The sequence below is a fragment of the Arvicola amphibius genome, chromosome 7, assembly GCF_903992535.2.
Source record: "Arvicola amphibius chromosome 7, mArvAmp1.2, whole genome shotgun sequence".
Classification (NCBI taxonomy): domain Eukaryota; kingdom Metazoa; phylum Chordata; class Mammalia; order Rodentia; family Cricetidae; genus Arvicola; species Arvicola amphibius.
Genome location: NC_052053.1, coordinates 49,267,112 through 49,289,071, shown reverse-complemented (window position 1 = coordinate 49,289,071; position 21,960 = coordinate 49,267,112). Strand labels below are relative to the sequence as shown.

General features: G+C 51.5%; 1 protein-coding gene across 1 annotated transcript in view; it reads right to left on the bottom strand.

Moving 5' to 3' along the window:
• Hmcn2 (hemicentin 2) overlaps window positions 1–21,960 on the bottom strand; it is a 150,254-nt gene that overhangs the window by 116,025 nt on the left and 12,269 nt on the right. Inside the window, exons 2-8 of the mRNA XM_038337454.1 lie at window positions 17,195–17,265; window positions 15,577–15,735; window positions 14,813–14,935; window positions 7,715–7,886; window positions 6,849–6,955; window positions 5,791–5,911; window positions 3,214–3,477 (exon numbers count right to left, since the gene is read on the bottom strand). Coding sequence (XP_038193382.1) covers window positions 3,214–3,477; window positions 5,791–5,911; window positions 6,849–6,955; window positions 7,715–7,886; window positions 14,813–14,935; window positions 15,577–15,735; window positions 17,195–17,265 — 1,017 coding nt within the window. The remainder of the gene's footprint in view (window positions 1–3,213; window positions 3,478–5,790; window positions 5,912–6,848; window positions 6,956–7,714; window positions 7,887–14,812; window positions 14,936–15,576; window positions 15,736–17,194; window positions 17,266–21,960) is intronic.

The window sequence follows — 21,960 nt, the reverse complement described above, 5'->3', positions numbered from 1 at the left end:
GCCGTGCCATCATGGAGCCTGTCCCCTGTACCTTAGCCACACAGGGGCCCTTAGGAACAAACAAGGGGTCGAGGTCAGTCCAGAGCCAGTGAGCGGTTCCATTCAGTGTCACGCAAGGCAGGTCACTTACCTCTCTGAACCTCAGTTTCCACCTCTCTAAAATGGGAGTGATTCCCTCCAAAGTTCAGGGACCATCAGAGAGAAGAAGAGCCGGGGAGGTGGGGAAGAGGACGTGCAGTGCTGGCTCCAGGCACGACACGACCATTGCACTCACGCACACCAGATCTGCACTAGACTGGGCCTGTCAGCATCCTGTCCTGCAGTGGAGCAGGCTCCTGGGACCCCTCCCCTCTGTGAGGACTTACACACAGCTAATGGTCAGCGGATGAGAAGGAACCGTTTTCTTCAGTGTGTAGACATTGGTAAAATGCCCATGTCCATATAAACAAACCCTCACTCATATTCCCATAAGCAACCCCAGGAAAACTCATCAGGTTGTTCAAAAAAAGACCTGAAGTCAAATAGGAAGTAGTCTGGAGGGGCCGGTGGAAGTGGGGAGAAGGAGAGGGATGGGGATGCTGGCGTGACCAAATTACATCACGGGTGTATGTAATGATATCACCAAACCCATTAGTACATAGTACTAATAAACACACGCTAAGAAAATGGCTTTAAAATTTTGAACAAGGGGGCTGGAGGGATGGCTCAGAGGTTAAGAGCACTGCCTGCTCTTCCAAAGGTCCTGAGTTCAACTCCCAGCAACCACATGGTGGCTCATAACCATCTGTAATGGGGTCTGGTGCCCTCTTCTGGCCTGCAGAAATACACACAGACAGAATATTGTACACATAATAAATAAATATTTAAAAAAAAAAGTTTTGAGCAAAGGTTAAGAGATTGTAAACCAAATTAGTTTCAAGATGGACTCTTCGTGGTATCATCAATAAGATGCCATAAAAATGGGGGTGATGATGGTATTGTTATGAGGAACTGGCATTAACTGTCAGTGGGGACAACTTCACCATGGCTTCTGAGGAAGCCAGTTAGCAGAGAGACCTGCCTGGGACCAGCTCAGAGGTCAGAAGCTATCCACTGTGTGGGTGGGGCTATGCAATGGGCTCTTCTTTAGAGGCTCCAGTTCACCCGCATTTGTCCAGTGAAAAACAAGCCCAGTGGGAAGATGGCTGGAGATGTGACATTCGCGGCATTTTTGAGATAAAGCAAAAAGCTTCAAGGAAACTCTCACAGCTTGTGATGAGCCCTTAGGGGCCTCTGTTGGACACTACTGGCCTCCTTACCTGACCCTCATCTGGGGATCAACAATCTCTCCCCCTGTGTTGTTTTTAGGAGGCCTCTGAGAAAGTCCCCAGCAGGGTCAGCTGCAGCCCACAGTGCTGGCAAGGTTTCAGCCCATGCGGCTGCCTTCTTTGCACCCCAGCCAGAGGGGACAGGAGCCCAGTAAGATGCTCCAGGGCTGAGACAATGCACCAGACGGCCTCAGAGGCCAGGCTGGGGGCGGGGAGCATGGCGGGTGACATCATGCCCTGGGCTGTCTGCCACATCCCCAGGGAGAGGGGTGTCAGGCTTCCAGCCACGTCCTCAGCTGTGTGTGCAGCCGCTACTCACCCCCGCAATCTGGAAGCCTCTTCCAGACAGCTTGGTTACCCCTCTTTTGAGCAGAAAGGGCCCAGGCACCTGAGACCTACCACACACCTTCAAACCAGAGCCAACTTGCTCTGAGACAAATCCTAGCTTCCTCTGCTCTGAAAAGTAGGGAGGCAAAAACTATCCTGGTCCAACCCTGCCTGTTTCCATTGGAGTGGCAATAGAGACAAGGCCCACAGCTGCATCTCAGGTCCCTGGTTCCATCTAAGAAGACGGAGGAGAAAGGTCTCCCGTGATGAAATCTCTACAGAAAGCTTCCCCTCAGGCTGTGAAGGCAAATCACAGATGCTCGGGAATAGCATCATGGGGCAGAGGTCAAGATGCCCTGAGGCCAGAGTCAGGAAAGAAGAGGAGGGGTCTCAGCCAGAGGTCTTCAAGAATTGCCCTTGGTGGACATCACAGCCTCAAGAGCTGGCCTGCCCTCCTGCCCTCCCTCCTGCCCTCGTGCCCTCCCTCCTGCCCTCCTTCCTGCCTTCCTTCCTGTCCTCCCTGCACCCTTATTGGAAAGGGATGGGGGACTGTTCCACAAAGAAGTGTGGAATGCATGTCACTTCCAGGAAAGGGAGACAGTGGACCCAAGGAGGGCAACAGGGTCTGGCAATGAGGTCAGGTGGCCCAGGAAACCAGGTAACCCTGCCAGGAAAAGAGGTGAAGCTGGGAAATCCAAGACTTTCTCCTGCCCTAGGAGCTCTCTACCTTTGGGGCACAGGGACCAGAAAAAGCCACACATATGGCAGCCAGTATAGCAGCATAGTGGCATCAGCAGCTGCTGAGTGTAGTCGCAGGCACCCCTGTATAGCTCTGTGCATACTGAATGCTGGAGTTCTTGGGACAACTCTATCTCCTACAACTCCTTAGAACTTCCCTGTGGGAGTGCTCAGTGAAGGGCAGTCCCTCTGTCCACTTTTAAGTGGGACATCCCATACACATCAAGACTGCTACCAGTGGGCAATGGGCCAGTCTTGGCAGTGCTGGGCCCACACTTCCTGCACCATGGCTTGCACTTAGCTTTGGGGGCCTCAGAACAAATAAATGAATGATGGACGGATGGCTAGATGGGTGTGAGGATGAAAGGGTAAAACGGTGGGTGGGTGGATAAAATGATGGATAGATAAGGAGTTGAATGATGGGTGGATAAACCTATGGATAGATGCTCTGTTGGTTGGACGTAGCAAGGTGGGCAGATGGAAGCTGGGATAAATACATGTGGATAGATAAATGGATGGGTAGATGGATGGATGGATAACAGATGTGACTGCATGAATGAGTGAGCTGCTGATGAACATACCCATAGATAGGTAGATTGCTAAGCAGGTGGATGGATGGGTAGGTGTGTGCATGGGTGGGCAGATGGGCAGGAGGGTGTGCAGATGGGAAGGAACGAGAGTGAGTAGGTGTATGGATGGCTTTGTTCTAAATCTTCAAGCTGAAGGTGACGTCTGGATCACGTCGGGATTCGTCATGACACCTAACAGGGAATAGCTGGCCACAGAAGCTTTGCCAAACTAATCTAGCCAGGAAAGGCTTCCGGGAAGACACAGCACTCACCTGGGGCCACTCCACTGTAGGAAACTCCAGAGACACGGAGGAGGGGATTTCCCTCGTGGTCTTGGCCCTTCACCTTGAGATAAAAGCGCTCCTTTGGTACATGGAAGGGTGGCCCAACCCACAGCTGGTGGTTGGAGCCATTGGAGAGAAACTGTGTGGGCAAAGTGAGGAGAGACTTCCCTGAGCTGTGTGAGAGTTCCACAGATTCAAGGTGACCAGGTGCTTGCAGGCCCGTAGAGTTGATCACCAGGGAGATGGGTACACCTGCAAAGAGAGAGAGGGAATGAGCACTGGGCTCTGGGACCGTGAGCCCGACCCAGCTTTCTTGGCCCTCCTTCACCCACTCTGCATCCTCCCTGAGCCAGCTAAGGCTGTAGGTGGGATAAGGAAGGACGGGGCCCTGTGACGCTGTCCGTGGTCCTGAAACAACCGCTGCCTCTTCACCCTGCCTGCATTAGCTGTATCCCTTGCTTCTAAACCGGGAAGCACAGACCTGGACTGAGCTTTCACCATTTCCTTAGTTTATTTGGGAGCTTGGGTCAGGTCTCTTCTCCTTTTAGTTACAGTGGCTTTTAAAAAAACACTGAGTCTGCACATGAATGGAAGAATCTAAATGTGAGTTCCCAGGAAAGCCGAGTCTGTAAGCATGGGGGGTGGGGTGGGGTGGGCTGCATCATTCAGCCAGTAGTATGTGGAATTCCCTCCAGGTCAATCACTGGTGTGCAGGGATGGTCTCCGGTAGTCAGCTCATGGCATGTGGTAGCTGCTTGCTCTAGTCCAGGCATCTAATGTTCAGTTATCCACAGACTCCCCAAGTCCTAATATTCCCATCATAGAACGTTTCACCACTAAGCTATATTCCTAGCCTTATTTTTTTTAACTCTGTATGTGCCTCCTCCTTTTTACACAGTTAAAATGGCTTTTAAAGGAACATGGAGTCTGCATATGGTACAGAAGGCTCTCCATTTGAATTCCGGGGAAAGTCAAACATGCATGTACACATACACACATACACATACACACTACAGCACATGTGGTCAGAGAACAACCTCTGGGGGTTGGTTCTCTCCTTCCACAGGGTAGCTTCCAGGGACTGGACTCGGGTTGTGAGGCCTTTATCCACTGAGCCATCTCTCTGGCCCGCTTCTTTTCTTTTTATTTTAAGTCATGGTCTTGCCAAGTTACCCAGCAAGCCTTGAGTTTGCAATCCTCCTGACCTTGGGTCTTGGGTAGCTGGATTATAAGCCTGTGCCACTGCACTGGGTCTTGCTTAGAGTGTCCTTTCTCAACTAGCTTATTGGAAGGGCTTCGGTTTCTCCACTTTCCTTGCTTTCTTTCTACAAAGTAAATACCAAATGAAGCCCCAGGCTCATCACATGCCAGTGAAGGACTATGACCTCCAATTTCATCCCCCCACCCCCATTCCAGTCTCCTCCATATGATCACCAGGACACTTTTGAGAAGCCAGCAGCTCACTGGCACCTGTCCCTCTGAATTAGCAGGGTGCAGACAAGATGTCTGAGGAAGAAGGATATAGCCATACAGACTTCACTGAAGAAAAAATAAGAGAAAAGGTAAAATGTTCACCTTACCACCATGAGCACCTGAGTTCAACACCCAGAGGCCAGTGGGCATAGTGGTGCACACAATCCTAGTGCTGGGGAGGTAGAGCTAGATAGTGCTGTATATAATCCTAGTGCCCGAGGGACAGCTAAACTAGCCTACTTGATGAATTCGAGGCAGTGAAAGACCCGTTTCAAAAAATAATTGATGGGGGCTGGAGAGATGGCTTAGAGGTTAAGAACACTGGCTTCTCTTCCAGAGGTCCTGAGTTCAATTCTGAGCAACCACATGGTTGCTATATATAATGAGCCATCTATAATGAGATCTGGTACCTTCTTCTGGCCTGCAGGCACATGGAGACAGAATGTTGTATACATAATAAATAAATCTTTAAAAAAATAATTGATGGTTGGAGACTGGAGAGGGGACTCAGAAGTTAAGAGCTCTGGCTGCTCTTCCAGAGGACCTAGGTTTAATTCTCAGCACCCACATAGCAGCTCATAACTGCCTGTAACTCCAATTTCAGAGAAACCAACTGGTGCCTTCTTTTGGGTTCTGTGGGCATTGCATACACATGGTGCACATATATGCAGGCAAAATACCATACACATGAAATTTTAAAATGAAACAAAAACAATTGGCAGCCAGTGCCTGAGGAATGACCCCAGAGGAAATTCTATGACCTTCATACACACATGTACACACATACACACATGTACCCAAACATACTTGGACACATACACACAGGAAAATAAAAGGGCAGGAGAAGTGTGGCTCAGTGACAAAAGAGATCTTCAGGACCCCTTTGGTGGCTGGAAGGATGCTGGGTAGGTAAATGTCACCTTCTGGGCTGATGGAAAGGAAGCTGGCTCAGAGTTGGTTTGTCACCCTGTAGTCTGGAAAATAGCCCAGCAGGACCCATTCCACAGTCACAGTGGCTCACACAGTTAGCCTGCTTTGATCCTCCCACCACATCCCAAAGCCATTGCCTTCCTCAGAGCCCAGGGCAGGTACCTTGCAAAGGCCATTCGATGGTGTGGTTGAGGTCCAGAGAGGGCTGCATGGAGAAGCCGGCTCGGAAGTTGATGTTACTGATCCCTGATATTCTCACTGAGTGGCGGCCACTGCTGTACACCTAGAGCAGATCCCCAACAACCCATGTCACCAGAGGATCAGGCCTCGCCCAGATGCCACTGGCCACAGCTAGCAAAGCCCACGCCTGTAGCTATAGCTCTCTCACCTTTATAAACACATGGGCAAGGTACCTCCTCCCCAAAGACACAGAAGTCCAGGTGACCCACTATCTTTCTGGAGGCTTCTCTTTCTGCTCTCTCCTAACTCTTGCAGGCCCTGCCTGTTCTCCTGCTTGTCTACCCTCCCACCACACCTTCCTGGAGGCATTGTGGCTCTGGTCTCAAAGACAGGCAGATCTGGAATATCAGGTGGTCAGCACGGTCTTCACCTGCAGCCGCCGTCACAATGCCCTGCACCCCCGCCACAATGCCCTGCACCCCCCGCCACAATGCCCTGCACCCCCACCACAATGCCCTGCACCCCTCTCCACAATGCCCTGCACCCCCCGCCACAATGCCCTGCATGCCCGCCACATTGCCTTGCACCCCCACCACAATGCCCTGCACCCCCTGCCACAATGCCCTGCACCCCCCGCCACAATGCCCTGCACCCATAGTCTAGTCAAGCATCAGGCGCTCCCGCTACTCCAACGGGTCATGCCTGTCTCTTGCCTGGCTTCCAGCATCTTCCAGATACAACAGTCAGTCTCCTGTCAGCTCTGACTCTCTTAGTTGTATCTCCCAAAGTCACCCTTGCTCTGTTTACCCTCCCTACCCAGGACAGGAGTCTGAGTCACATGCCAGTGACTATTGGCTATTCCCTGAAGTTCTTTTCTTGACCTTTCTGAATGTCACCCCAAAGCACTCCATGCCCTCACAATTGAAAATCAGGTTGTGCCTTGGTTTTTGACCCTGCACTTACTCCTATAGATAGATCCACATCGCTGCCCACACATCCCAGGCTCTCTGCCTGAAATGCCCCCATTGGTGTGTCCCTACCTTGATGGCCCACAGCCCAGGGTGCTCGGGCTTAAAGGCTACGACCTTGGCTGAGTCCGGAATGTTGAGGAGTACATTGAGACCTTCATCTGTCTTCAGGACCCTTCCTGTGGAAGCATCAGGTGCCACTCAGTCTTCTCTCTTTTCCCAGGGTTCCTAGGTTCCCCACCCCATCTCCAGGACCCCACAGCCCACCAACACCAGCCTCAAGTGTCCTTGGGAATGACAAGAGGATTGTCATTGTTGCAAGTCCTCATTGGTCAGTTGCCACCAGCCTTCCAGCTTCTTCATTTGCAGGGACACCTCTCTGCTCCACTTGGCGTCCCCTCACTCCTCCCTAATTTCTGTATCCTGGAGTATGAGCCCCTTGCCACCATGGCCTCTTTGTAAGGTACGGGCATATGTGTGGTATATATCTGTGGGGTGTGTATGCATGTGAATGCATGTATGCATTTTCACATACATGTACATATGTCAATTTCCTCCTCTCACCAGGTGGGAGCCAAAGATGGAATTCAGATCTTCACGCTTGGCAGCACCTTCACCCACTGAGTCATCTCACTGGCTCATTTTCTTTTTCTGGGACAGGGTCTCTAGCTGCACATGGAGCTCATCCATTTGGCTGACCAGGGAGCTCAGGGACCCCTCGTCTCCACCCCTCGGTGCTAAAATTACTGCTATGGCTGCCACACACAATTTTAACCTGGGTGCTGAGTATCCAAACTCAGGTCCTCCTGCTTGTGAGCAGACACTTTATTGACTGAGCCATTTCTCCAACCCCCTCCTCCCGTGACCTCTTTTCATCTCATCCTGGGCTTCCAGCTCAGTCTTGGATCCAAAGAGGGGGTTAGGCCAGGAGCACATACCCAGTGGATCCCGGACTTCGATTTCGGGCCCTGGCCCGCTCAGTGAAATGGTGACCTCCTTCAGGCTGGGGTCAAAAGGGATTCTCCACGTGTGCTCCCCTTCCTCCTCATGGTCTGCAGACAGCAGATGTACTTTGGAGGCCTGGATTGCTGACTCCACCCACTTTAGCACCTGAGAAAGGTACAGAAGTTGAACTAGGGGGTGTGCCCAGGCTTTGACATATCTGGTCACCTGACACAGCTCTAACCAGCTTCTGCTATATGCAGAATCCACACACTCCCTGTGGATTTGGAGGTAACAATCTGTTCAGTGCCCAAGGCCACGGACCGCCACTGTCCTACATTAGGCCTGATTGGCTCTTCTCCCCTCTTGGCATCCATGGCTTTAAACGAAGCCTGTATATTGACACAGGTGACTCAGAGCTGAGAGGGGCAGGCACGGATTTCTTCTTCTTTCTTCTTCTTCTTCTTCTTCTTCTTCTTCTTCTTCTTCTTCTTCTTCTTCTTCTTCTTCTTCTTCTTCTTCCTCTTCTCCTCCTCCTCCTCCTTCTTCTTCTATTAAAATTTTTCATTTATTTTACAGACCGACTTCAGATTTCTCCTCCCTCCTCTCTTCCTTCTCCCTGCCACTCTTCCTCTGTTCAGAAAGGGGCAGCCTCCCATGGGAATCAACAAACTATGGCATATCACATCGAGGCAGGACCAAGCTCCTCCCCCTGCATCAAAGCTGGAATAGGTTCCAAAAAGCCAAACAGGCTTCTGCAGGACAAGCTTCTGCCTCTCATCTGTAGCCCCCACAAGGAAGCTGCTGGTGCATACTGGGCAGCTAGGAGTGGAATCTCCATGCTGTGTGGGTCCTGGAGCCCTGGGCTCCTCACAGGTTGCCGATCATCTAACCGGGATGTGGGAACCCTTAGTCAATCAAATACTCTAAGCTAGAAATCTGCAGTGTGTGACTGGGAGTCACTGTGGGGAGCGCTTGCCTAGGGTGCAGGAAGCTCTGGGTTTGATCTTCAGCACTGAAAAAAAAAGTTCCTTGTACTACACCAATTCAAGGAAAAACACTGAATGTAACTTCTGCGTTCAACAGGAATGGTGTTCAGAGGCCAGAGCATCCTTCTTGAGGACCTTTTTGGAAAAATGCCCTCTGCTAAATGTGGAAGGAATGATGCAATTAGGAAACCATCATCTTACAACTACTAATGAAATAATTGTTTCGGGCAAGGATCTTCTTTGGATGTTAAAAGCAAAGGGTGTAAGATTGATGAAGACTAAATATCCACACAGAACCAGGGTGTCACCCCACAGGCACTGAAGTCAGTGCAGGGTGTGGAGACACGGCCTTGCCATACACGGCTGCCTGCCACCATTGTAACCAGTGACACAATTTGTCATCGGCTATAGTAAGACCAGCTGTTTGTCTCTCGATGGCATCCATCAGGAAGAAGTCGCAACACCAACCCCAAGTCACCCCTCCACACACAGCAACCACTGTCTACCCAGGCCTTGGGACAAACTCAGGTCAGAAGCAGGAAGCCAGGGGAGATGTCAGTGACACCATGGGACAAAGACTAGAATTTAGAACATGAGACAGAAGAGCCTCTTCAACCGGTGTCACAAAAAGGCGTGGATGGCTCCAGATTCGAGAGGACGTAATAGTCACAAGAACCAAGAGGGGAGGGCAGCAATAATTAAAACCAGAGCCATAAAGGCTTCTTCAGAAAACATTGTGAGGGGCTGGGAAGATGACCTGGCAGATAAATCACTATGTAAGCGTAAGGACCAGTGTTCAGATGGCAGGCACCCAGATAAAAAGCTGCGTGGGCGTGGCAGCCCACCTGCCGTCCTGGTGCTTGGGAGGTAGAGACTGGATCCCTAGACCACGCTGGTTCGCTAGACTAGCCCTGGGAATTTCCGGCACAGTCAGAGAGAGACCCTGCATCAATAAACACAGTGGAGAGCGGCGAGGTACATACGTGATGTCAATTCATTCTGCCACATGCACATCACATGTACCCTCAAACGTGCATACACATGCATGCAAAAGAAAAGATAAGACGTTTTTAAGTCAAACGGGGGGAAATCAAGCAAGGATTTGGTATGAGATCACAGTAATAAAGTTCATTAACTCTATCAGAACAATCTAGGCCATGGGATACTGTGGGGGACTGACAGTAAAGCTTCAAGTGAGGGGCACTTCACAGCACACATGAGACCCTGGGCTCCAGTCACAGCAGCCAAAATAAAAAATAATTAATTATAAATTATTTATGGATAAAGTATCATGAGCCGGCAGAATCCAGAGGGATAAGGAAGAGAGAAATGCAAGCAAGTGCTGAATTGCTGGTGACTGTGAAATTTAGGGGAGGTCATTTGCTTGATTTTTGAGACAGGGTCTGGGTAGCCCTAGCTGGTCTAGAATTTATTGTGTAGACCAGGTTGGCCCAAAACTCACAGAGATCTACTCCCTTTATCTTCAAGTACTAGGATTAAAGGCCTGTGCCATCATGACCTGCCATTCATAGTAATTTTAAAAAATAAAAGTCATTTTATTTTTAAACTTTGTTTATTGATTTCTTTATTGGTTTTTGAGACAGGCTTTCTCTGTGTAACATCCCTGCATGTCCTAAAAATCACTTACTTTGTAGATCAGGTTGACCTTGAACTCCCAGAGATTCGCCTACCTCTGCCTCCTGTTTGCTACCACACCTAGCTTGAAAGCCATTGACAAATGACAATGATGTAGTGAGTCTATCACACACCTGGGCGTGATGTCTGCCAATGTCAGTTGACAATAAATGTCTTCCTACAATGCTGCCTGAAGGAGAAAAAGCTCTGTGATTGATTAGGAATGTCTGCCACAGATCTGATACTGGAAAATAGTGGCTGGTGTGCTACCCAAAGGCCTTTCTAGCCCTAACTGGAAATTCTGTTCTGCCTACTGTGTAGCCTTCACAGAAGGGAAGGGACCTGGAAGATCTTCCCGAGATTTGGGGGAATGAGTGTGTTTTACAGAGACTGAGTTCGAGCATGTGCCGTGAGACCTCAGTTATCACAGGATAAGAATTCAGCATTTCCCCTTCTTCCCATATTTGGAGCGGCTTCATTCTCCTGTCTTTGGCTGGTGTTCTGGGAAACACGTCTCTTGAAAAGGCTCAACCTGTCTTGGCTGCTGGACTAGCACAGGGTTCCTTGTCTAAGTGGGGGAGGAAGGAAGACAGCACCAAGGGATCAGCGGAGTCAGGATGAGACCTCCAGATGTTGAAGGAGCAACTCCGTGCCCAATGCCTGATCCTCAGGTCACACCGAGGGGGCAGAGAATGGCGACCCAGAAAAGCTGTCCCAGGCAGCAAGCGCCCAGACAAGTTGCGTCAGCTACTATTCTTCCAGGGCTACTGCAAGCTGCTCTAGAATGTTCCGGTGGAGAGAAGATGCCCAGCAATTCAGGCTACCAAGCCACAAAAAGGCCTGGGACATGGACAGCACCCTAATGACCCCAGCATGAGGCAGCTTGCCTAGGGTTGAGGGGGTGTGACTCCCGTGTTCACAGCAAATCCAGACCACCTTGTAGGGCCAGACCGAGGGTCAGAGCCTTCTGGACCTAGCCATGCTCCCAGGGCTCTAGAGCGGAATCGGGGAGCCTTCCGAGCAGAACGCCTTCATTAAGCAAGCACAGTGTTTATTTGGCGAGTGTGATGGCTTCCAGATGTCTATGGGGTGGGGCCTGGGAGTCAGCCATGTGCTGGCCTGAGGTTGGGCGCTGATGGAGAAGGAAGGAAAGAATCTGGCCTTGTTACACTCTGCCAGATGACTGCTTCTGGGCCCTTCGTGGCTGATAAATCATCCCAGAGGCACTGCCAGGGCACTCAACAGCCAGGACAGCTGAAGAAGCTGGGAGGCTAGGAAGAGGAATGGGGCTCACAGCTACAGATGGGGAAACTGAGGCTTCGGCCTGGAGTCACAGAGGGAGCACCCACCCAGTCCCAAGGCTCTGCCTCTTGACAACAGATTCTCTACCCAGCTCTACCTTGCTGAGGACACTCTTGAGAGTGTACCCCTATTCTTCAGGGGGCTTCAGTGGAGTAGAGGAAGGGAGAAACCTCCATCCCCACCCAGAAGCCTGGGGGAGTTCAGCTATGGTCACCTGTGCCCAACACCATACCCAGCACTCTCCGTTCACCCTGGCTACCACCCCATTAGCTCTACCGAGTGCAAGGGAGGGAGCGGAAATCCTACTGCATGGGGCTAAGGACAGGGCTTAAGGTCACCTGAAGGTGACAGAGCTGTGATCTGCTGCAACCCCTGTCTTGCCCCAGCAGCCCAGGTCTCAACCTCTCCATTCCCCTGAAGGCTGCTGAGAGGGTTGGGGATGAGCTCATCTCTGGCCCCTCCTGCTCCATCCGTCAGAACTACTTCCTCCCTCCCACTGTTGCAGAAAGCAAGCCACCTCTCATCATAGGGACTTGCAGAATCTGGGTCCTTTGTCAGGTGTAGTTGCTGCTGCCAAACAAGAGATGTGTCTCAACCTCCAGAACAGGCTAAGAATAGGCTGTGTCAGGGGAGACCAGTGAGCCATGGGGTGGGGGAAGCTTAGGGCTCTCCTGGAAATCCCAGCGTGATTCCCAGGCAAGACAATGGAGTGCATCCAGCTCTTCTGTCCCTTCATGCTCCCTGTCACCCTCCTGAATCATCATCACCTGTAGCTGAATGAGGACTGGGCAAGCCTATGATGCCACACACAGGATGCCATGGTCCCACCCAAAGCTTGATTTTAAGAAATGCCCACCTTGGGCTCAGGACAATGGCTCAGTAGCTCTTAGTGCATGATGTACATGCTTGAGAACCTGTGTTCAGACTCTAGGGTCCACACAGAAGCCAGGAGCATTGAGCATGTGCCTGTAACCCAGCTCAGTGTGGGAGGTGCACAGACACGCAAGCCCAGCTGCCTGCTTAGTTTCTGCTTTAGTGAAATATCATGATCCCGAAAGTCAAGCAAGAGCAACTAGGGAAGGTGTCCAGTGCTGACGCCAGTCTCCAGATGCACACAAATGCACAAATTCACACCTGGATACACAGTCACACACACCAAACACCCTAGGACAAACCCAATGTCACAGCACTTGTCTCCACTATGGTCACCTACTGTGCCAGGATGATCAGAGTTCTAAGTTGCCTTGTCAGGGGCAGAGGTTCTTCGATCCTTCCCCCAATATACTGTGGAATAAACTCCAAAAGGGGGCTCCTTCAGACTGGGAGGCCACGTTTACAACCAGAACATTCCAAGTGCCCCAGGACAGAGATCCTCTTGTTCAGATTGGCTGCATCCTCCTTGACAGTGCATACAGCAGGTGCTTAATAAATGACCACAATGGAGTATGCAGAATATATCGATCTTGCTGCGTAGAGTGTATGTTGTTTGCTTCATATGCCTCCTCAGAAATCTGAAAGACTTCTCCCAGCCAACCCCACTGGACTGGCTTCCCTGGGAAACAACCAGAGCCTTGGCTGTCCCAGCCACTTTCCCAGGCTTTCTAAGTGTTTGGGAACATCTAGAAAGATCCAGATCCAAGGCATGAGGCTCTCCATGCCCAGGAGCATCCGTGCCATCATGTGAAGCCCAACCCAGCTGTCAGGGGTCCTACCAAGTGAGACTACCACAGCAAAGAGCTCATGGGCTTGCCTGGGGTGCCTGGAGACGGGGCCCTGGCAAGCTGTCCTTAGCAACTTGCCTTGTCTCTGTCTGGGTTGTCTCTGGAAGGAAGGAAGTGTCTCCCCTAAAAGCAGGGACGAAGCTGTCCCTCCACTCTAAAATGCCTCCCGCCCTCACGTTGGGCCCGGTGCCAGGAGAGGCTGACAAGCCAGAAATGAAAGCCTGTTGTGTCACAGAGAGGCATAAACGCCATCTGTCAACAGGGAGCCAAGGCACGCTAATCTAAACACGGCCCCAGAGACCAATCCTCTCAGTTCATAAATACACAGCTCACAAAACCCATCCTGGAGGCCACTGGCTGCCTCTGAGACACCTCCTTTCCCAGAGCAGCAGGCACGGGATCCCAAGCGCTCTGTCCCCAGTTACTTCTCAGCGGCATCCGTTACCGTCTTGAGTGTCTGCCTGAAGTGCCCTGCAAGGCTCAGCCCTGAGGGCACTCAATCTAGTAGCATTAAATAATAACCCAAGCGCAAAATGACAATTATGTAGAGCAATACAGGGAGTGGGAAAGGATGTGGAAAGAGATTTGACCTTGGAAGGGAGTGGGGGATGGTTTCCTGGGAAGGTGCCTTATCAGGGGCTGAGGAGCTGAGAAACGGAAGCTTGAACAAAAGCCCTGGGGCCAGAAGAGCAGGAGAGAGGCTGGATCGGCTCTGAGGGGTGGGCAAGAGGAAACACAGGCAGAGGTTCTGGGCAGGGGACAACAGGAGGGACATACAGGTCGGATTTGGTGCAGGGTCCTGTGTTATGCAGGGGTTATTCCATACAGGCTCAGGAAAGCTGGGAGTCAGTATTGAGCAACACTTCTCGCTCTGCCCCGTGACTCCGTAACCACGGCTTGAACTCAGCTAACACTGGAGGATTCGCAACACTGAGTCAGGCCTCTTGGTTCAGCCAGAGATGGTGGCTAGGGCCTGTGTTGCTGAGAAGGATGGACACAGTAGAGGGAAGAGGGCTTTGAAGAGGAGATAGCTGTCATTTGGCCAGGGAGCAGGACAGGAACACAGAAACCTGGTGTGCTCTGGGCTTAGTGAATCTGGAAGTCGAACCCTAACGGAGTTAAAGCAGATCCCCAGGATCCCAGACCCAACCTGAGGTTCTCTTGCCCCAGATTCTGGGACAGTCTGAAACAACCTCACAGTCACACCAGAATCTGTCCAATTCTGGCTCTGCTGTGGGACACAGGCAGCACACCAGGTGCGGCTCCAAGTCTCAGGCTCTGCTTTCACAGTGCTCCCCCACAGTGCCTGGGGGTTCGGACACTCAATGAGATGATGCAGAACCTGGAGGTGGGCACTCAGGACAACCCCCCCAGTGACAACCGCCAAGACCCAACACCCTCACCCATGGGGCAGCGGGCTCAGAAGAAACAGTCTGCGATGGCTCACCTCTGCCACCTGCTGCTTGTCCAGCTGGAACACCTGTCCAGAGCTGGTGGACGCAATCTCCTCGTAGGCCAAGTAGCCAGGATGGGTGCGGTCACCACAGTCCCCCGTCAGCACAAAAACCACCTGGAAGACGGGCAAACGAGCCTGTGGTTCCTACTGTACAGGGGAGGCAGGAACCCAACCATGGGAGACATGGGAATGATGACAGAGTCCTGTGGGTGGGGACCAGGAGCTGACACAGGGCCAGTGCTCACACAGCCACTGACACACTTGGAGTGGCCCCTGGGGGCTACTGTGAGGAGAGCCCTGAAGAACTCTAGAATACTCTAGACAAGAGAGCAGCAATGCCATCCTAAGCCTGGATAGATGTTTTCCTTAAGAGCAGACTGATCCTGCTCCCCTCTCCCAGCCATCGGTACAAAAGCAAGAGTCAGAAGCCCCAACCTATCTCCTGGGCCCCGACACAAGGACAAGGGAACATGAGCTGCAAGGACTAGGGCCGAGGATGAGGCTGGGGGAAGCATTGCCCAGACTCTGATGGGCTATGGAAGGAGGAAGGGGTGGGGTCTGCACCAATTGCAAGCCTCACCAGGAGGTAAGAGCCCACAGGCCCAGGCTGCAGCCTTTAGAGAGGCACGGCTGAGACCAGCAGGGCTGGGCTCTGGAGCGGCAGGAGGATAACCTGGCTCTGCTCTCTGCCCTCACACTCCCTCCTCTGGCCTCCTGCATGGCTGCCCATCCCGTCCCTAAAACTGGCCTCTCACCTGTGACTGCTTCAACTGCAGGAGCTGCAGGAGCTCGTTCTTCTTGTGGTAGTCTTTGGCACGTGCATCAGAGAAGACATAGATGAAGGACCCCGGGTTGGCAACCTCCACGGCAGCCTTGATGGCACCCACGCTCATCTCTGGGCAGTCACCGCCTCCCTGGAGGGTTGAAGTGCGTCAGCAGCTGCTACCCACCTCATTTAAAAACGTCTAAAATTGGTTGGAGTCGGGAATCGCCTCAGACCACCTCAGTGTGGCTCACCGGGTCAGGCTGTGGTCTCTGTGTGTCCCTCCCAGCACCTGCCCTGTTGTGACTTTAGATGAGTGTTACTCTTTCTCCCACATGGACGAGTGACAGTCCCACCCTGTAGAAGGTATGAAATATGGGGGTAGAGCAGCCAAGGCATGAGCAAGCCTTATACGAGTAAGTGTGTAAATGTGTGGTGTTTGTATATGTATTCTTGTGTGTGCATGAGTGTGTGGGGATGTTCATAGACATGTATGAGTGTGTGGGGAGGCCACAGCTCAGTGTTGCCCATCCTCTTATAACCCTCTTCTTTGTGTTCTCAGACACATCTCTGGATGAATCTGGAGCTCGCTGTTTCTGTGCAATCCTGTCTGTGCTTCTGCATGCTGAGATTACAAGGGTCGGCAACCACACCCAGCTTTCCACATAGATGCTGGGGATCTGAGGTCAGATTTTCAGGTTTGTATGGCAGGCACTTCACAGAATGAGCTGTCCCCTTAACCCCCCACACAAGCATTTTATCACCACGTGACAGGGAAAGATGAATGGGAGCAACTGCGGACAGGCTCAGGAAGACCTGTGCCAGCGAAGGTTTCAGGGATAAAGACTGGAGTGAAGCCGGGCCGGGCAAGGAGAAAAACCCTCTCTGTCACCTTCCCTGGCATCAGGCCCTCAAGGAGGGAGACACACTCTACTCAACCCCCTCCCTGCCCAGCAGCACCCGGAGCTATTGTGGGGTGAGAATACATGTTGTTTAAAGCCCAGTCTGCTGCAGCAGCCAACCCCACAACTCAACCTTCTTAGCTCACTTTCACCCCAGAAGGACACCCTGAGCCCCTAGTGTTCTTGATCCTGCTCCAGGCTGTGGAGGACCCAGCTATCTATGGAGTCCCTGCTCTCAAGAAGCTGGTGGCCTCAGTGGTCATGAAAAGGACATATGCTGGACACAGATGTGTTGTGAGGTAAAGACATTCAGGTGGCCGAGGACACATGACCTAGGCTCAGACCTGGCTTAGGGGTCTGAACCGAGCTGTCCCTCAGGCCCCCACACATTCCCTCAATGGAGCAGTCTCTCCCCTTCACTCATTCATAAAACAGTACCACTACCAGGGCTCTGTGAGGAGTTTGTTCCATAGAATGAGGAGTGGAGCCCAAGAGGTACAGACTTCCAGAACCAACCCGAGGTGTGGCCTGTGGGCTGAGGGAGAGGCAAGGCAGGGAAGGCAGGGAAGGAGGAGGACGCTCCTTGGCTCTGCCATGGAAGAAGAAGAAGAAGAAGAAGAAGAAGAAGAAGAAGAAGAAGAAGAAGAAGAAGAAGAAGAAGAAGAAGAAGAAGAAGAAGAAGAAGAAGAAGGATGGCGGACAGCCCACCTGAACATAGAGCTCCCGCAGTTCTCTCTGGAATACCACTGGGTCTGCTGTGAGGGTCACTGGGCCGATATCTGTGGGAAGAAAGAGACACAGGTGGGTTTCACAGCACAAAAGGACCACAGGCAAATCCATTTCTAAAGTGGTCCCAAGCCTCCTCTAGGAAATCCCCACTCTGCCATCTCGCCCATTCCTACTCCCGAAAGGAAAGGGATGCTGGGAGAAACAAATAGAACAGGAAACAGCTCCTCCATTCTGGAACACACAGCAAGCAGCCAACCCCAGGACAAGCAGTAAGCTCGCTCGATGCTCCCCAGAAAGTCCATCTCTCTGGGGAAAGCTGCAGATCCACACACTGGCTATGGGAGGGGATGTAGAGCAGGGGGAATGCCCTTCCAAGGCTGATGGAACTTCAGGAGAGAACACGAGCTTCTTGGTTGAGTGACGAGTCTAATGACTAAAAAGAAACTTACAGGCAGGCAGCAGATACGATGTGGACAGTATGCAAAACGTTAAGACTCACTTCCTGGGGAAGGCAGAGGACGGTGGTGTGAGGCTCCATCCTTCTGCTCAGGATGATATGATGTCTAAAACTAGGGAGTGGTTTCTAGAATTTTTTTGGCTCTTGGTGGGTTGTTGGGAACTGAAGCGTGGAAAGCAAAGCTGTCGATAGTGGGGACCACTGTGACCAATTCCCAAACTCAGCAACAAAACAGATAAACTACCAGGTAAGATTGTGGGTGAGTCTCACATGAAGCAAGCATGAGAAAGAAGCCAGACTCGGGAGTGCGTCAGAACAGAAGCTGCCTGTGCGGTAGAGGAGCCTGGAAAAGACAAAGGGATCGGCTATGGGGACGGCCATGGTCTAGACCCTGAGAGGGTTGTGGGTTCTAAGGTGTGTCACCCCTTGAGAGCACACAGCTGAGATTCATGCATTCTTTATCTGTGGATTTACCCTCAGAGGTCACGCTTGTGCAGGGACATTTTGTGCCCTGAACCATTGCCCAGACCCTGGCTGTTTCTGTGCCAGATAATAGCCCAGGCTATTTAAAATACAGACAGACAGACAGACAGACAGACAGACAGACAGACAGACAGACAGACGGACGGACGGATGGACGGACGGACAGACAGGTAAATAGATGATAGGTAGACAGAAAGATAGGTAGATAATAGGAAGGAAGGAAGGAAAGAAGGAAGGTAGATAGGTAGATAGACGGATGATAGATAATGAATAGATGCATGGATGCATGGTTGGAGACAGACGGCAGATGAATAGAGAGATGGATGATGGACGGGTGAATAGAGAAGGAGATGACAGGTCTAGGATGATCACCCTCCCTTCCTTGGTTTGGCTTTTTCCTTTGGTCTACATGGCAAGATTGAATGTCAGTCACTACTCAAGCCTCTTCTTCTGATTTTCTTTTTCTTTGAATGTTTTATATCTTTGGTTTTTAAAAATAATGTTCTCTTTTTGCCTTTGTTTGTGTGTATGGTATGCATGAGTGTGTAAGCATGCTCACATGTGTGTGGTTATTCATATGTACGCATGTATGTGGAGGCCAGAAGCTGGCATCAGTTGGCTTCCTCAATTGCTCTCTGCATTACATATTGAGGTAGGATCTCTGTAGAACTCAGAGCTCCCCTACACAGCTCGCCTAGCCAGCTGGCTCCCCTCTGTTCCCTGAGTCTTGGGACTGCAGGTCCCACTCACCTGGCCTTTACCTGGATGCTGGGAACCCGAGCTCCAGCCCTCACACCACATAGCACACACTTTCACCTGGGCCATCTTCTCAGTCCATTTAAAGACACTATTATTTATGTGTACGTACTCCTGTGTGTATGTGTGTACCACATGTGCAGGTGCACGCAGAAGCCAGAAGAGGGTCTCAGATCCCCGAGAGCTGGAGTTACAGACAGCTGTGAGCCACCATGTGATGCTGGGAACCAAGCTTGGTTCCTCTGCAAGAGCACCCCGTGTGCTTAACCACTGTGTTGCTCCGGTCCCCGTTGTTTGTAACCACTGTATTGGGACAAGACAATGATAACCTGGGCAGCCCTGGGTTGGAGGGTGAGCTTCCCAGATCCAACATCTAAGGCTCAGCTTCCCACCACCCAGGTTCTAGGAAAGTCCTTCCTGTGAGGGAGGGTGTCTGCGGTGATTTGAAAAAAATGGCCCCCAAAAGGAGTGGCACTATTAGAAGGAGTGGCCTTGTGGAATAGGTGTGTTCTTATTGTAGGAAGTGTCACTATGGAGGCGGACTCTGAGCTCTCATATATGCTCAATATGCCGCCCACTGATACAGCCCACTTCCTGCTGCCTGAAAGATGTAGACTTCTCAGCTACTTCTCCAGAACCATGTCTGCCTGCATGCCACCATGTCCCACACGATGATAATGGACTGAACCTCCAAACTGTAAGCCAGCCCCCCAATTAAATATTTTCCTTTACAAGAGTTGCCATGGTCATGGTGTCTCTTCACGGAAACAGAAACCCTAAGACAGTCTCCCTTGGGAGACCAAGTCACCCCAAAGCATCTGCCTCTTGTCTGGCCTCCTCCTGCCTCAGAGAGCAAACATCTGGATATGACTAGGAAGAGACTGAGTTCTCAGAGCTCAACCACGAGCTGTTTGTGGGAGGGGCAGAGAAGCATGGCACCCATCATCAGGGAAGACCGCCTGCGTCTGCACTGGGCAGGCTGGCCGCTCCCACACCGTTTTCCCCAGGACACTGAGTACAGGGCCAAATAGAGCAGGGTGTCAGGTTGTCACTCTAAGAGTTACGTGTGTGTGTGTGTGTGTGTGTGTGTGTGTATGTGTGTGTGTGTGTGTGTGTGTGTGTGTGTGGTGGATTACTGGGTCCCTCTTTCTCCCTAATTTACCCTGTCTCAAACAGCTAGCTGTAGATAAAAAAATTCCCAATGGTGTCCCTTCCTGACACAGTGGGCCTCCGGTAAGGCTGCTACTGCTGCTTTGTGTTAGTTCATTTTCCTGATGCTGCCACAGAATCCCTGACACTACTTGATTCAAAAGAAGAAATGTTTTTTCCTGCTCACAGTTCTGAAGGGCAGCAGGCCCAAGACTGTAATACAGTACCTGCTGGGGGCTCTGGGAGTCACGGCAGAAGTGGAAGTGAGCAAGCCAGAGAGCATGAGGGTGGGCTCATTGCAGGAGAACTCAGTCCAGAAAAACACTACCAAGCCATTCCTGAGAGTGCAGCCTCATGACCTAAACCCTCCCTTGGGCTCCACATTACCACATGGAAAATTAAAGCTTCCATAAATCAGCTTTGGGGTAGGACAGGCCATGGCAATTGTGCTGACAGGCATGAATCTATTGTTAGAGGTGGGATTTTTTTTTTTTGAGACAAAGTCTCATGTAGCCCAGGCTACCCTTGAACTCTTTATATAGCCACCAAGGACCTTGGATTCCTGACCCCGCCGTTTCCACCTCCTGAGCTGCTGAGATACAGGTGTACACCATCTCACTCAGCTCTTTCAGGGCTAGGTGCAACTCAGGACTTTGTGAATGCTGGGTAGCACCCTACACACTGATCCACATCCCAAGCACAATAAAACCTACTGGAGTCCAGGGAGTGACCTGAGCAAGGAATTATGAGCAGGCATAAGTAGAGATGGGGCTGGGATCTGGGTCATTCTGACCCCAGCTCCAGGCTGTCAAGCAGGCTTGAGGCTGCAGATGCTCTGTGCTCACTTGCTGGGCCTCATTGCTCCTGGAGGGGAGGGAGGTTCGTGACTGACGAAGGACATTTGCCAAACAGCTGGGCAGAGGTAGCGTGCAGCTCCTTAAAGCTGGGCATGCTGGCTGTGGGAATGATTAAGCCTGGGACCGTGACTCCCTCAACCATTCTCCTGCCTACAAGTCCCAGGAGCCTGGCCCAGTCTCACCCTCTGCAGCAAACTCAGAACTCTCTGGGGTATATGTAGAACATGCAGGGCTGGGTTAGTCCAGGTGCTTTAGCGGCCCCTTGTCTGGCCTTGTAAGTCCCAGTGGGAATAGTCAGGCTGTGGCTGGGCCCTGAGAGTTCATCTGTAACAATCTCTCATCCTCTTATCCAGATCTTTCCTCCCCCATAGTCAAGCAGCATTAGAGTCTATAGCAAGTTCTCAACACACACACACACACACTCACACACACACACACACACACACGTCCCCCAACCTACAGTAACCTCAACAGAACTCCCTACGCTGCCACCATCATGCCCACTCTCTCCAGGACTCAGTTGTCCCATCTTTAGGAGGCAGAAGCTGGAGAATCTGAATCTGGCATGTAGGTTGCTGGGATTCCATTTCCTGAGCCTGAGCCAAGATGACACCTTGTTTGCAGCTACCACCAATGACAGACATGATGAGACAAGACCCACCAAACTGATGGCGCTACCCAAAGAGCAAAACTGGTCCCAGAGCCTCCTCCACCCCCAGGAGTCCAGAAGCTCTTCAGAGGCCCCTGCCAGGGCTTCTTTTCTTGACTACTCAGTGGGTCTTGGCTCAGTCTGCTGCTGTTCATTCAATGTGTGCTGGACCACAGTCCTGCTGGCCTGAGAGCTTCTACTTCTGCTATCCCTCTCCCCAGGATGCTGTTCCCAGTCCTGCCTGATCCTTCTCCACCCAACCGCACCTCAACTCAGCAATGTCATTGCAGGACTGACTGCCACTCTGACTCACACCAGGAGTGTGTCACTCTGGGCTTTTCTGACTGCACTGAAGACCATGGCAAGCTGGCATCTGCCTGGCCAGAGGTAATCC